We start from the raw sequence: 13,160 nt of genomic DNA, 5'->3' as shown, positions 1-13,160 counted from the left end.
CAAGTAGAAGACGGCTCAAGGTAGGAAGGTAGCTTTTCTTTGCTGCTGCTGCTTGTGTTGTGTTGTGTTGTGTTGTGTTGTGTTGTGTTGTGTTGTGTTGTGTTGTGATGTGTTGTGTTGTGTTGTGTTGTGTTGTGTTGTGTTGTGTTGTGTTGTGTTGTATGCTAACTAGTGTGATTCAAGCTGGTGTACTATTACTGTCATTTTGGGACCATGACTGAGTTGCAATGAAACATGTTCAGTGACTGTTTCTGTCTCTGGAATTGAATGTTTAAAGCGCAAATAACATGCATTTAAAAACTGCTTTTAATATTTAATAATCATATTGTCTATGTCCCTCAAAGTTATTTCTAATGGTTTGAGCCTCAATCACCACTCTGATATAACCAGGCCTTGTCATTTCTTTCTGGACTTTGAAAGCAGTTTTAGCTGCAGTACCACAATGTCCTGAGGTGGAGGGGGTGCTGATATGCAGATTATTTAATATTTGAGTCATTATAATACTCATGCTAGATAAAACCAGGCTTGTTTCCATTCCATGCCAGCTTGGAAAATCAACTATGGTGGACATTGTAAACAAAGTGGAAATGCAAATTTGCAACTGAAGACTGAAGAAAAGGAGGAATTATACAAAGTAGGGTGACATTGATGACATCACGATGAGGCCAAAATCAGTCGAGCTGTTTCTGAGAGCAATTTCCATTAAAACACCCATATGACATGAAGGCCTGATTGTTCAAAATTGGTTATTTGTGGGGATAGAAAACACACATGGGAACCCCAAAAACACAAAATAAATTGAAAAAGTTGAATTTAAGTGAATTTACAGTTTGCATGTTTTGTTGTATCTGCCGTTGGAGGTGTGAGTTGTGAAGGCTCATACATACTCCAGTTTTTGGTGATAGGTTATCACCGCAGTGTAGTTTTTAAAGGGTTGTAAAACTACACCATTAAGTCAGTCGCGGTGATGATCAGCTATCACCGCGGACACAGACCCATCTCTCTGTTTTTACTATCAGACAAGTCTTTTCACTCTGGAGCTATCACCCCGTTCACTGATTGGTCTAGAAGTTGGGTAAACCACAGGGAGAGCGGGGTCAATCCTTAAGGACATCACCGCGAGTATGATGGCATCAACTCTTAGGTGATAAGCTAACACCTAAAACGGTGATAACCTATCACCAAAAACTGGAGTATGTATGAGCCTGGACAGGGAACAGTACCGGTATGTGGCTCTTGGACAGGGAACAGTACCGGTATGTGGCTCTTGGACAGGGAACAGTACCGGTATGTGGCTCTTGATCACTTCAATAATCCTATAAGTGATTTCCTTTTGGTTCAAGCTAGAGGTTTTGGGCTTTATAACAGCCATCAATTCCAATTGAAGACTGATAAGTTCTGTGTGTTGTGGTTGCTGAGGTTCGTTGTGAGTTGTTGTGGCTGTATTGGTTCATGAAAAATGCTTAAACAGTTGATTCAAATAGCTGTATCCAACAAAGATGTTGGTCCTTTGAAAATGATAGATTTTTAGGGTTATGGTTAGGGTGATAATGGCATTAGTGAGTAACGAGGAAGAAAAAAAAACTAATCTCAACCCATGGAATTGTGTTGGAATGTATAGATGGGCGTATGGGTGTGAGAGCGTTTTGTGTGTAATCGGTCCTGTGTTTGTTGTTTGTTTATTAGCCAGATGACTTGATAATCGAGGGACCATTACACCCACAGATGCAATTTGTTTAGTTTACTATCGTTATCCCTAGACTGGAGAACTGATATCATATGTCAACAAGATGGTGGATTTTGGACTGATGACAGGGAGAAAAGTAACTGACACACAATAGAGGGGTGTCTTCTGTGGAATGGGCTGAATACCCAGAATCATAGGAAAAGACGTGAGACATAGTAAAATCTCCAACCATTGGATTTAAAAAATACTATATACCGGTGTATATATGATATATTTATCATGTGTGGGAAGTTATGATTTTCTGATTTTTGAGGGGCGCTAGCCCCTCCTATACACAGGTTTAATGTTTGTCTTTTAGTTCAAAGTTTGTTTAGTAAACGCCATAAATGGCCTACTAGTGCACAAGCAGAGCGCGCAAGTACTGTTGACCGCTACAAACTGTCAAATCTCAGCTTCTCCGTTTAAGAACGTTTGAAATATTGAATTATTAGGTTTAGCTATTTGCTACGTACCTAGTTTTTGTAGGTAAAAAAAGTATTATACTTACTTGAAATGTATTTACCTGTCTGACACTATTAATAAAGATGTGGATTAAAGGACCCAATGCCAGGCAGGGTGTAATTGGTTTTCGATGGTGACGTAATGACGATATGTTTTAGTGTCGGGAGGATGAAAGGTAATGCCCCTATGTATGTATGCATGTATGTATGCATGTATGTATACATGTATGTAATCTGACACCACTGCCGTATCAAGCACAAGTAGTCATTACGTCATACGCTGGCACGACGCATACACATCAAACGGCAACATACGCATCGAAGCACTGGACGAAGGGAAAATGTCGTTTATATTGTCTCTTTATTGTTAATGGCGTTTAATGTTTGTGTTGGCACCGTTTGTTTTACATCACCATTACATCACCTAATCAACATGAGTTAGACTTTAATATATTAGCACCCCTCACTTCACACAGGTGTGATTTTTATTGAAGGGATAGCCCCTTGAGATGCAGCTTCTAATTTTCAAGGGAGACCAATGAAACAGAATACATACAAACATACAGTGTACACAGATACAGATCATACAGATACAGTACATACATATCACATCAGCTGTTAAGCAACAGAGAAAATAAGAAATACATCCGTGCATTGCTGGTACATAAGTCAGTTTAGAAGCATAAACAAGTTGAATCTATAGATGTGAATGTAGGGAAGTCCTAAAGCGACTGAAGGATGAAATCAATCTTAAGAGAGATTATTCCAATGATCCAATCAAATGGGGCTTTGTAGCAGAAAGAACGTCATTAAGGATTTTTGGTATTATAAAGCAAGGGTATTGTAGATGTCCAAGTGGATATGACGAAGTAGACTAGGCCAAGTCTGTGGTAGGGATATCAAAAGGTATACTCTGAAGAAAATGCTATAGATGGCAGAAGATCTAGTTATGCAGAAGGCCTGTATGAGGAGTTGCGTCATATAAGGATAAGTAATCCAGTGAAAGATTTGTTTAGTTAATTACTTAGTTTACTATTGTTATCCACAGAACTGATATCATATATAATCATTACAAGAGCCTGGATTTTGGACTGATGACAGAGGAGTATATTCAATAGTGACCTCTGTGAAATGGACTCTATCTACATTCTACACAGTGTCAGCGAAAAAAGGAAGAATCTCTTAATAGGGTTTGCTCCTTTAAGAAGGTCTGCACATAGCTATTATCTGTTCTCAGCTGAGTTTAAAAGGCAGGTTGAACATCCCAGGAATCATTTTGTGTGGAGTGAGTCCAGCATGGAGAGACTGGTGCGACTCGCCCTTCTTGGGTGGTTGCTGGCTTTTGTTACCGCAGCACCAATCGAGAAGGATTGGGACATCTACAGCTTCCACATCAACTCCACTGTGACCAGTCGCTACGCCACCACTGTCATCACCAGCCGCGTTGTCAACCGCGTGGACGAACCCAAAGAAATACATTTCCAAGTCAGGATTCCCAAGAATGCATTCATCAGCAAATTCACCATGCTTATCGACGGCCAGATGTATGGCGGTGTTGTGAAAACGAAGGAGCAAGCACAACAGCAGTACACTGGGGCCGTGTCCCGGGGTGAAAGTGCCGGTGTGGTCAGTTCTGTGGGGAGAACGCTCGAGGAGTTTAAGACCTCTGTGACTGTGGCCGCTCACAAAAAGGTGACCTTTGAACTCACTTACGAGGAGCTTCTGAAACGCACACTGGGCAAATATGAGCTGCAGATCCATGCCCGACCCATGCAGCTGGTCAAAGACTTCAAGCTGGACGTATACATCAACGAGAAGCCGGGCATTACCTTTGTCCAGGTTAAAGGAGGGTTGAGTACCAATGCTCTAGCCAATGCCATTACAAAGACACATGCTCACAATCAGGCCTGGGTGTATTTTTACCCTACAGAGCAACAACAGATCAATTGCTGTGGAGAGCAGGGAATGAATGGAGATCTGGTCGTTGTTTATGATGTCAACAGGGACACCTCACTGGGAGACATCAAGGTCTCTCGTGGGTATTTCGTCCATCACTTTGCCCCAGGCGGTCTCCCCCGCATACCAAAGAATGTTGTCTTTATCATCGATCGAAGTGGCTCCATGCGCGGCGAGAAAATGGATCAGACCCGTCGTGCTCTTCTAAAAATCTTGGGAGACCTGGCGGAAGAAGATTACTTTGGTTTGATCACTTTTGACGACAGAGTTTCCCCCTGGAAGACAGAACTGTCCCAGGCCAACAGTGAAAACCTGAAAGCTGCCAAATATTTTGCAGGCCGCATCGAAAGCATAGGATCCACAGATATCAATGCTGCCGTGTTACGCGGTGCAGAAATGCTGAAGCAAAACCCCAGAGAAGGCTCTGCATCTCTTCTTATACTTCTTACTGATGGTAACCCAAACTTTGGGGAGACGAATCTTGAAAGGATTCAGGCAAATGTAAGAAAGGCCATAACTGAGAAATACCCACTCTACTGTCTTGGATTTGGAAAGGATGTTGATTTTGAGTTCCTCGAGAAGATGGCACTGGAGAACAACGGTGTGGCTCGACGGATTTATACAGATTCCGATGCTGACTCGCAGCTACAGGATTTCTATGAAGAGGTTGCCAATCCTTTATTGACAGATGTGATAATGATCTATGTTGGTGGGAATAATTTAACCAAGACCAACTTCAGCCAGTATTACAATGGCTCTGAAATTGTGGTGGCTGGTCTGATCACAGAAAACAACATTGAAACGTTTACTCCACAGGTCGTTGCCTGTGGAGCAGACAACATAAAGTTGGAGTACAAGTCTGAGAAAGATAGCATGAAAAGAACCTTTTCTGACCACCATCTCCAGAGGGTCTGGGCCTACCTCACGGTGAAACAGCTGCTGGACAAAGAGTTGCAGTTATCTGGTGCTGAGAAGGAGAACGCGAAGAAAGAGGCCCTGGAGCTGTCTTTGAAATACAGTTTTGTGACGCCACACACATCCATGGTGGTCACAAAGCCACCAGGGGAGAAGACCCAAGTTCTCCATAAACCCAAAGAAGGACCAGAGACATGGACTGGTGGAGCTATGCCTGCAAAAGGGAGCTCAGGCAGGCACAGAAGGCCATCAGGTAATATTTTGATGATGTCCAGGAACTCTCCCCCTGACTATGACACATTTAAATCTTACTCTGCCTCTGTGTTGGCAGCTCCCCCCCCTAGATTTGACTCTCCCCCTGTGTTGGCAACGGCCCCACCTAGATTTACTGACCCTGGAATCACCCTGCGAGGAGCAGTACCACCGACAACAGAAGTTCCTTTTCATCACACGTTTCTGTTAGAAGCCGAGAACCAGCTCATCCCACTATGTTATGATGTCAGTGCCAAGCATCTGATATTACTGCAAGATCCCAGCAAAGGATTGTCTGTGAATGGGAAGCTCAGGCAGTCACTGCAGGGGGGGCTCCAGAAGATTGTTATTCACTACAAAGCTGGTCTGCGTATTGAGGTGAACACCAATTCCATCATTGTGCGAGATGGACAGCATGAGGAAGCTTTTGACTGGGGCCAGGACCACACAACCGTGACAAAACCTACGGGAACACTGATTCTGCGGGACAATGAGGTGGACATTTCAGTGGGAGATACACGTATTGTCATCCTGCGTCATCGGAGGAATGGAGGGAAACTTCTCTGGCCCGTCTTGAGACAGACTCCATCAGGCACCGATGCAACAGGAATTTTAGTGGCAAAGCATGCAGTTTATTCCATACTGGAACAAAGCTCCCTTTCAGCACGACTCAGAATCCATAACGTGGAGATTTCTGCTCTCAGAACATCCGCTGTGGACTACCATATTCGCTCTGCCCCAACACGGGATTGTTGGTCGGTGTCTCCTGAACTCGCTCTTCAGAGAGAACTGTCTGACTTCCTTGTGACCAGCATTGATTCCGTCGACTGAAACTATGAGGAAAAATGTTCGTCAACAATTGTTTCATTGACCGAAACTATATAAAAACGAAATAAAAACTAAGCTATGATGACTAAAACTATGACTAAATGTACTGTCAATTTCGTCAACAAATAAAAACTAGACTAATAGAAAGGTGTTGAGTCTAATTTATACTTGTCAGTTAGTTGCCAGTTGTCACTTCCCACAATACTGACCTGGCTGTTACGGTTCCATGTATTATGAGTAGTTGCTATATATCAAATAATCAATATATATTTCACCTTAATGTTTCACTTATAGCCAGGTTATGTGGTTATGAGTTCAGCTGTGCTGTGTTTGCTTTGCCCTTCTAATGTTGGGTTTCCCTGTGGTTCCTAGCACTGGTGTAAAGTTAAGTACATTTACTTAAGTACTTAAGTGCAATTATGACGTATTTTCAGTTGTGTGTTAATACATATAATAATAATAAAACACGCACCTACACTACACAATCCACCAGTGACATCATCGTTGGGCAGATTTATTTTTAAACAAGATATATTTGATATATATTTAGATTTTTGTTATCGTGAGAACGATGGCTTCCATTTTCGCATTGCAACTTATCCTGCAGTTTCTTTTAGCTTGGTTTCCCCATCGATGATGTCACTGGTGGACGGTTTTCTGAACTGCCCACAGCCCCCGAGAGAGACACAGACTGAGTAGAAGAAAATTGTTGTATTTGATCATGAACATTAGTGAGGACAAATTATATTAAGATAGGTTGAAAAGTGGTGAAGTGGTCCTTGGCTTTAAAGGGACATTTCACCGCTGGAGGAAATAGTATTTGTAGTAGATAATAGATTAACAGTAGCACAATTTGATTTGCACTCTATGGCCAGAACAATAATGTAGTCTGTGTGTTTGACTAGGGTTTGATTGGATTGCTGAAAGTGTTCTAAATCTTCTATGTTGTAGTCACTGATTTGTAGTCCTCAGGCAGGAAACCACAACCGGAATAAGAACTACCCAAAATAATTCCCCATGATCATAATTTTAGGGCCTACCCAATTAACCCATTCTGACCGGGCACCCATTTTGGTGTCGGCATCATGCTATGCTTTAGCTATTTAAAAATAGCAGATCTACAAGCTCATATCGCGCCACCGAGTGGCGCGATACGAGCTTGTAGGTCTGCTATTTTTTGAAAAATCGAAGAACGACTGACATTTTTTTAATCTGATCTCAGGTCAGAATGGGTTCATCAGACCCAGTGTTTGTCCGGCGGAAACCTCGTATGAATCTGATCTCAGGTCAGCTCAGGGTTCAATTGAAATTCCCTGTGGGATAACAAAGGTACAGACGATAAATAGTCGAAAAGTAAAAAAAATACTAAACCCCTAAAACAGGTGGCCATTCTGTGTGGTTATTACATTGGGAGTTGCTATATATAGTGTGAAAGCACATCCATCTCTGACTCAGGGGAAGAATATGATGTGAGAAATGACTGTCCATAGAGATAAATGTGCATAAATTATTCACTCACACGCCGCCAATATTCTCTCTTTCTCTTCTGTGAGTAGAAAAGTGATTGCAATGTATACATACATACCATGACTGATCTTGTTTACTGATCTCTGCATGAATCAACACAACAAATGAGACGGTTAGAGACTATAGTATATTGACTGACTTTAATATTTACATCTTCTAAAGTAGCACTGAGAATGCATTGGCAGTAGGCTAGTAGTGGAGGCAGGCAGGGGTGCCGAGTGGTATTCTCACCACAGGAGTGCACCGTTTCTCTGCCTATATATTCGCACATTCAGGCTTCCAGACTAAAAGATTGGCGAAGGCTTGCCTTCATTGCTCTACACATGCATGACTGTCCACCATGCGCGGCAACCACGACGGCAAGCTGGGATGCAGTGACCATGAAGAAGGCGACATCATTGCTCAATTGTGTATTTTTTGTTCCGTTGCACAACTGCACCGATAATAGCTCAAATGTTTTCAGCGTGCAACACTATAGTGCAGTGGTTCTCAATCTCAGACCCCCCCCCCCCAAAATAATCATATTTTAACTGGGGACCCCCCCCCCCCCTCCCAACCCTGACAAGCACTTAGAATTGTAGGAGTTGAGGCATTACATTTTGTTCTTCTTGTTCTTCTGTTCCGCAGATAAATATTGTGAAAATAGCAGATCTACAAGCTCACATCATTTGATAATTTGGCCAATGTCCGACCAGTATTTATAGTATATAGTTTGTTGATTACTTTGGTGCAGTAAAAAAAAGTAATCAAAACTCATGTGTGGACGCCCCTTGGGGGTCCCGACCCACAGGTTGAGAACCACTGCCATAGTGAGACGGCCATATAAATCAGGCTTTGAGTGACGGAGGCAGCGAGGGACCTCAGAAACAGGCAAACAATAAACCAAATAACTTGTTTGTTCAGGAAATATTATCCACACATTGCTACAGAGGGTGAGGACAGACGGTATTCACACAGATACGTGATGTTGACTGTATCTGCTAGCAGAATGTTTGCATCACTCTGCTGCTTGCTAGAGTGGAACATGAACGTGTGGCTTCACTGGCTCCAGGGTGCAAGGAATGGGTAAAAAGACATGATGACCAAAAAGGTCTTCACGAAACGATATTCGCAGCGATGTAAAACTGCAGCAGACACCGTTTAAATAACATCAAATAACATTAAAGTGTGACAAAAAAACACGCCCGGCGGCGGCTACAACATAGAGAAATACACAAACATACTTCCCCTCAACCTTCGTTTGGCAGTGTGTTCCTTTGGCTGTCCAGATAAAATTGGCAGTGTCTGGCTCTTAACAAACACGCGCGCACACACAAACACACACACACACACACACACACACACACACACACACACACACACACACACACACACACACACACACACACACACACACACACACACACACACACACACACACACACACGTACAGACATACGGTACACATACACACTCTACATACAGGATGCGGTACATCACATGCACAGTCACAACAAATATATAAATACGTGGTCATTTAAATGCACTTCAGTGTCCTGTGTCTCCCCCCCCCCCCCCCCCCCTCTGTGTCTTCGATTTGAAAACAAAGAGAAGGTGCATAAATAAAATAAATAAAACATTCCTATCATCGTAGAAAAGGTCCATGCAGGGTCTGTTTGAGTCCTGTGGTCAGAGAGACAGTGTGAACGCTCTAGTGGAGAAAGATGCGGAGCACGTCTCGTCTGCGGGAGCATCCCTGCATGCCAAACTGGCCCCGTTCTCTCCGTTTCCATCCATCCCGGCGGCAGGGGAACGAGCTGATCCAGAGTCTGTCCTTGTCGGTCTTGTTGTGCTCAGAGGTGTGTGCTGTCCTGATCCAGAGTCTGTCCTTGTCGGTCTTGTTGTGCTCAGAGGTGTGTGCTGTCCTGCGTGTCGAAGCGGTGGCTCTCGGAGCGGCCCGCGCTGCACTTCCTGCCGCTCCCCTGCTGGTTGGGCCCCCCCAACGACAGAGGGTCCGGCCGGATCAGGTACCTGCAGAGAGTTAAAACCATTTAGACCTGATGAGGTACACGTACTGTATGGCTGCTCCTAGCCTCCTACAATATGATCAGAGGTTCTCACACCTTTTTATGTCATGGACCGCCCCCAAAATTATATATGTATTTAATTTTGACAGTAGTTCTCCCGGTGGGGGAGGCATTAGTGGCAGGCGAGCCAGTATGAAAATGTGTTTTTTGATTGATTGATTGACTTTATTAGTCAGAAATGTTAACTGCACGATATTATGGCTAAAAGGATAATACAAAAAGGTATCCAATGTATTTGGCCTTGTGGTCTGCCCTGAGACTGGGAGGTCGGGGTTCGATCCCCGGCCCGGGTCATACCAAAGACTCTGAAAAATGGGACCCAGTGCCTCCCTGCTTGGCACTCAGCATCAAGGGGTTGGAATAATAATAATAATAATAATAAACTTTATTTGTATAGCACCTTTCATACATAAATGCAGCTCAAAGTGCTTCACAGGGCAGGACACAAAAATAAAATACAATAAAACACAAGTAGTTAAAATGGTAGAACAATGGCAGAGGAATGGGGTAAGTTCCTGCGACACACTAGAGTCATTTCCAGGAGGTGTACTTGTACATCATGTCCAGGGAGTGTACTTGTACATCCAGCTGCCACACGCTACAGAAACATGAAATAGGCTCCTGGCCTCATGGCTCCACAAGGCTTATATGTGAAATGAAATCAGACCAGTCTGAAGTGAGTGGTGCAACAGCGCCCCCTGTTGGTACCCTAGACATACATAGGAACACAGGGACGGACATTGCTTTAGAGTGGCTGCACCACTCAAAGGGGGAAAAGTCTGCAGTGAATGACACCTCCTTTCTATGGGAAATTGATTTACCTCCCCTTGTAGTCTCCGTTTAGTTTTTCAGGCTAGTTTTGAAAGAAACCAGTGATTCACACAATTTAATGGATGGTGACCGGCATTCAACATTGTGTGCGGAGGAAATGGAATCATTTGGCATAACAACTCAATTCGGGGGGGAATGCAAAAAACAGAAGAGTGTTTGTAACTGTGCTAGGTCTCTATATCAGTGGTATTTAGTGGTCCTTAGGAGGTTCCAGGTAGCCCTCGGCTAATTGATGGAGAGTTCGCAATCACATGGATCTGTATTTTATGCTCTCAAGACTAAAATAGTAAACATCTGAATTACTTAATTTACAAGAAGTGTACACAATTTCGAGAATGTAGGAGAATTGACGTTTGCCTGTTATCTCTCCTGTGGTGCAACATCAATACAGCATGGAATTGTAGACAAAATCTTATCCAAAGACTAGTGTAAGACAACAAAATATTCAAAGTTTTGGGTCTGAGAGGCTAAATCTCATCAATTGGTGGTCCGTGCGGCTCAAATGCCAAATAAATAATGGTCCTTGATATGAAAAGGGCTCTGTATGCACTCACACAACATCGTGCAGCTCCAGCCTGGTGTCTGGCGACGGGTTGATGAGGATGTACGACAGCCTGTTTCCCTGGTCCGTCACCCCGTCTGCAACAGGAGGGGATGTGCACGTGTGAGACAGGAAATGGAACGAGCACTCAGGAAATACTGTATTATCACGGCTAGTACGCCGTGGTCGCGAGACAGACGACCGCGGCATGCAGAGAGGTGCTGAGCGCTATAAATAACCCATGAGGAGGAAGGCGGGTGAAGATAAAAATGGACATAATACAGTATATGTGGTGGAAAGTAACTAAGTACATTTACTCAAGTTACATTTACTGTACTTAACCCATTCTGACCTGAGATCAGATTCATACGAGGTTTCCACTGGACACACACTGGTCTGATTAACCCATTCTGACCCGAGATCAGATTCTAAAAACTACAGTCGTTCTTCGATTTTTCAAAAATAGCAGACCTACAAGCTCGTAGCGCGCCACTCGGTGGCGCGCTACGAGCTTGTAGATCTGCTATTTTTCAATAGCTAAAGCACAACATGATGCTAACAACAAAATGGGTTAAGTACAATTTTGAGGTATTTTCTTTTTACTTTACTGGAGTACTTCCAATGTTCTATGATCTCAATATGAAGTCGCAACACCAACAAATGAACATTTTGGAGTTAGTGGTTTCTTTACGAGACAGACAGACAGACAGACATGATTCAGGAACACATGGTGTAGCACTATGTCAATGCCTTCAGTGTTGCTACCAGCTATAATGTAATGTAATGTATGTGCAGCACAGTAATCCAATGAACCATGAACCACAAGAGGATAACTGAGGAAATTGTACCGCCTTCGAACGCTCTTTTGACCCATTTCTTTCCTGTGTTTTCTCCTTTGCTCTCCCTCTCTCTGCTGCTTTTAAAATACATTTTCGTTGTTATATCAAGCCTGTAAATGTCTTAATGGCCTTGTATATAGATCAAAATGTGAACAGTTGTGGCAGTTTTCTTAGTGTTACAGTACGTTCATTTTAGACTAGTATCTTTGTCGGTTACATACTGTAAATGTTGTAGTGAAATCCATATGAGGGGCCTTTTTGATCTAATGTTGATCTACAAGCTCACAACACTCACAATGTTGTGAGCTTGTAGATCTGCTATTTTCACAATATTTATCTATGGATCCGAGTTACATTAAATAATGCCTCAACTACAATTCTGAGTGCTTATCAGGGTGTACATAATGATTAGTATGGGGGGGGGAGGGTCTGAAAAGGTTGAGAACCATTGGTGCAAACCAAGGAACAAACAACCACATTCGCTGGAATTGAAACTCACTTCTGGGTTCTCGTTCAGCCTGCTGTTCCTATTACTGGCCCAGCAGATGTGGCTATTTCACCTTCTACCGTTTTCAATCATCTCAATACGAGCCAATGAGTTTTGGGTGAACTTTACACTTGATTTTATTAGTTTACCGGTAGTAAACCTTTTCATAAGCACGTTATGTTTTCAAAAGTCTTTTTATATCATCATGATATGAGTTTAGTAAATGATGGTCCCATTCATTTTTTTTAATTAATGATAAAGTAGTAGCGTATGTAACTTTCTAGGCTTTCTACTGGTTCTACCGAGTGAAGACCCGCCCTGCCAATAGAGCAGTCCGGCCCCCTTTCAGAACAACGAACGGCCCAGGAAATGAAAACGCAATGCATTTCCCCATAGGCAGTTTTTATTTAATTCATTTAAAGACCTTTTAAGCGTCGTACGAAGCCAACTCTTGTCGTGACAAAACATGACAACACACACACAATATTTCGGGCCAAACAAAGAATTAGAAAGTAGAAAAAAACGGCAGGTTACAACACTTTTTTTGGTTGTTTTTCTTCTTTGTAATTATTTGTTTGGTCCAAAATATTGTGTGTGTTGTCATGATTTGTCACGACAAGAGTTGGCTTCGTACGACGCTTAAAAGGTCTTTAAATAAATTAAATAAGAACTGCCTATGGGGAAATGCATTGCGTTTTCATTTCCTGGGCCGTTGGTTGTTCTGAAAGGGG

At 42.8% G+C, this 13,160-nt stretch overlaps 2 protein-coding genes across 2 annotated transcripts in view; one reads left to right on the top strand and one right to left on the bottom strand.

Annotated features, from left to right (window-relative positions):
* Nucleotides 1-3,483: 3,483 nt before the first annotated feature.
* Nucleotides 3,484-5,521, top strand: LOC310869645 (inter-alpha-trypsin inhibitor heavy chain H3-like; the record flags this gene model as incomplete). The annotated part of the gene is made up of 2 exons (XM_083780476.1): nt 3,484-5,311; nt 5,442-5,521. 2 exons carry the CDS (start codon nt 3,484-3,486, stop codon nt 5,519-5,521), a joined length of 1,908 nt encoding a protein of 635 aa, XP_083636602.1.
* Nucleotides 5,522-9,551: 4,030 nt separating this feature from the next.
* Nucleotides 9,552-13,160, bottom strand: part of kcnt2b (potassium sodium-activated channel subfamily T member 2b) — a gene marked incomplete at both ends in the record, with an annotated part of 132,604 nt that continues 128,995 nt past the window's right edge. The window contains 2 exons of the mRNA XM_083780847.1: nt 9,552-9,675; nt 11,117-11,201. Coding sequence (XP_083636973.1) covers nt 9,552-9,675; nt 11,117-11,201 — 209 coding nt within the window. The remainder of the gene's footprint in view (nt 9,676-11,116; nt 11,202-13,160) is intronic.

This window comes from Protomyctophum parallelum, assembly GCF_964188405.1.
Source record: "Protomyctophum parallelum genome assembly, chromosome: 13".
NCBI lineage: Eukaryota > Metazoa > Chordata > Actinopteri > Myctophiformes > Myctophidae > Protomyctophum > Protomyctophum parallelum.
The sequence above is the reverse complement of the archived record's forward strand: the minus strand, read 5'-3'. Positions and strand labels throughout refer to the sequence as shown.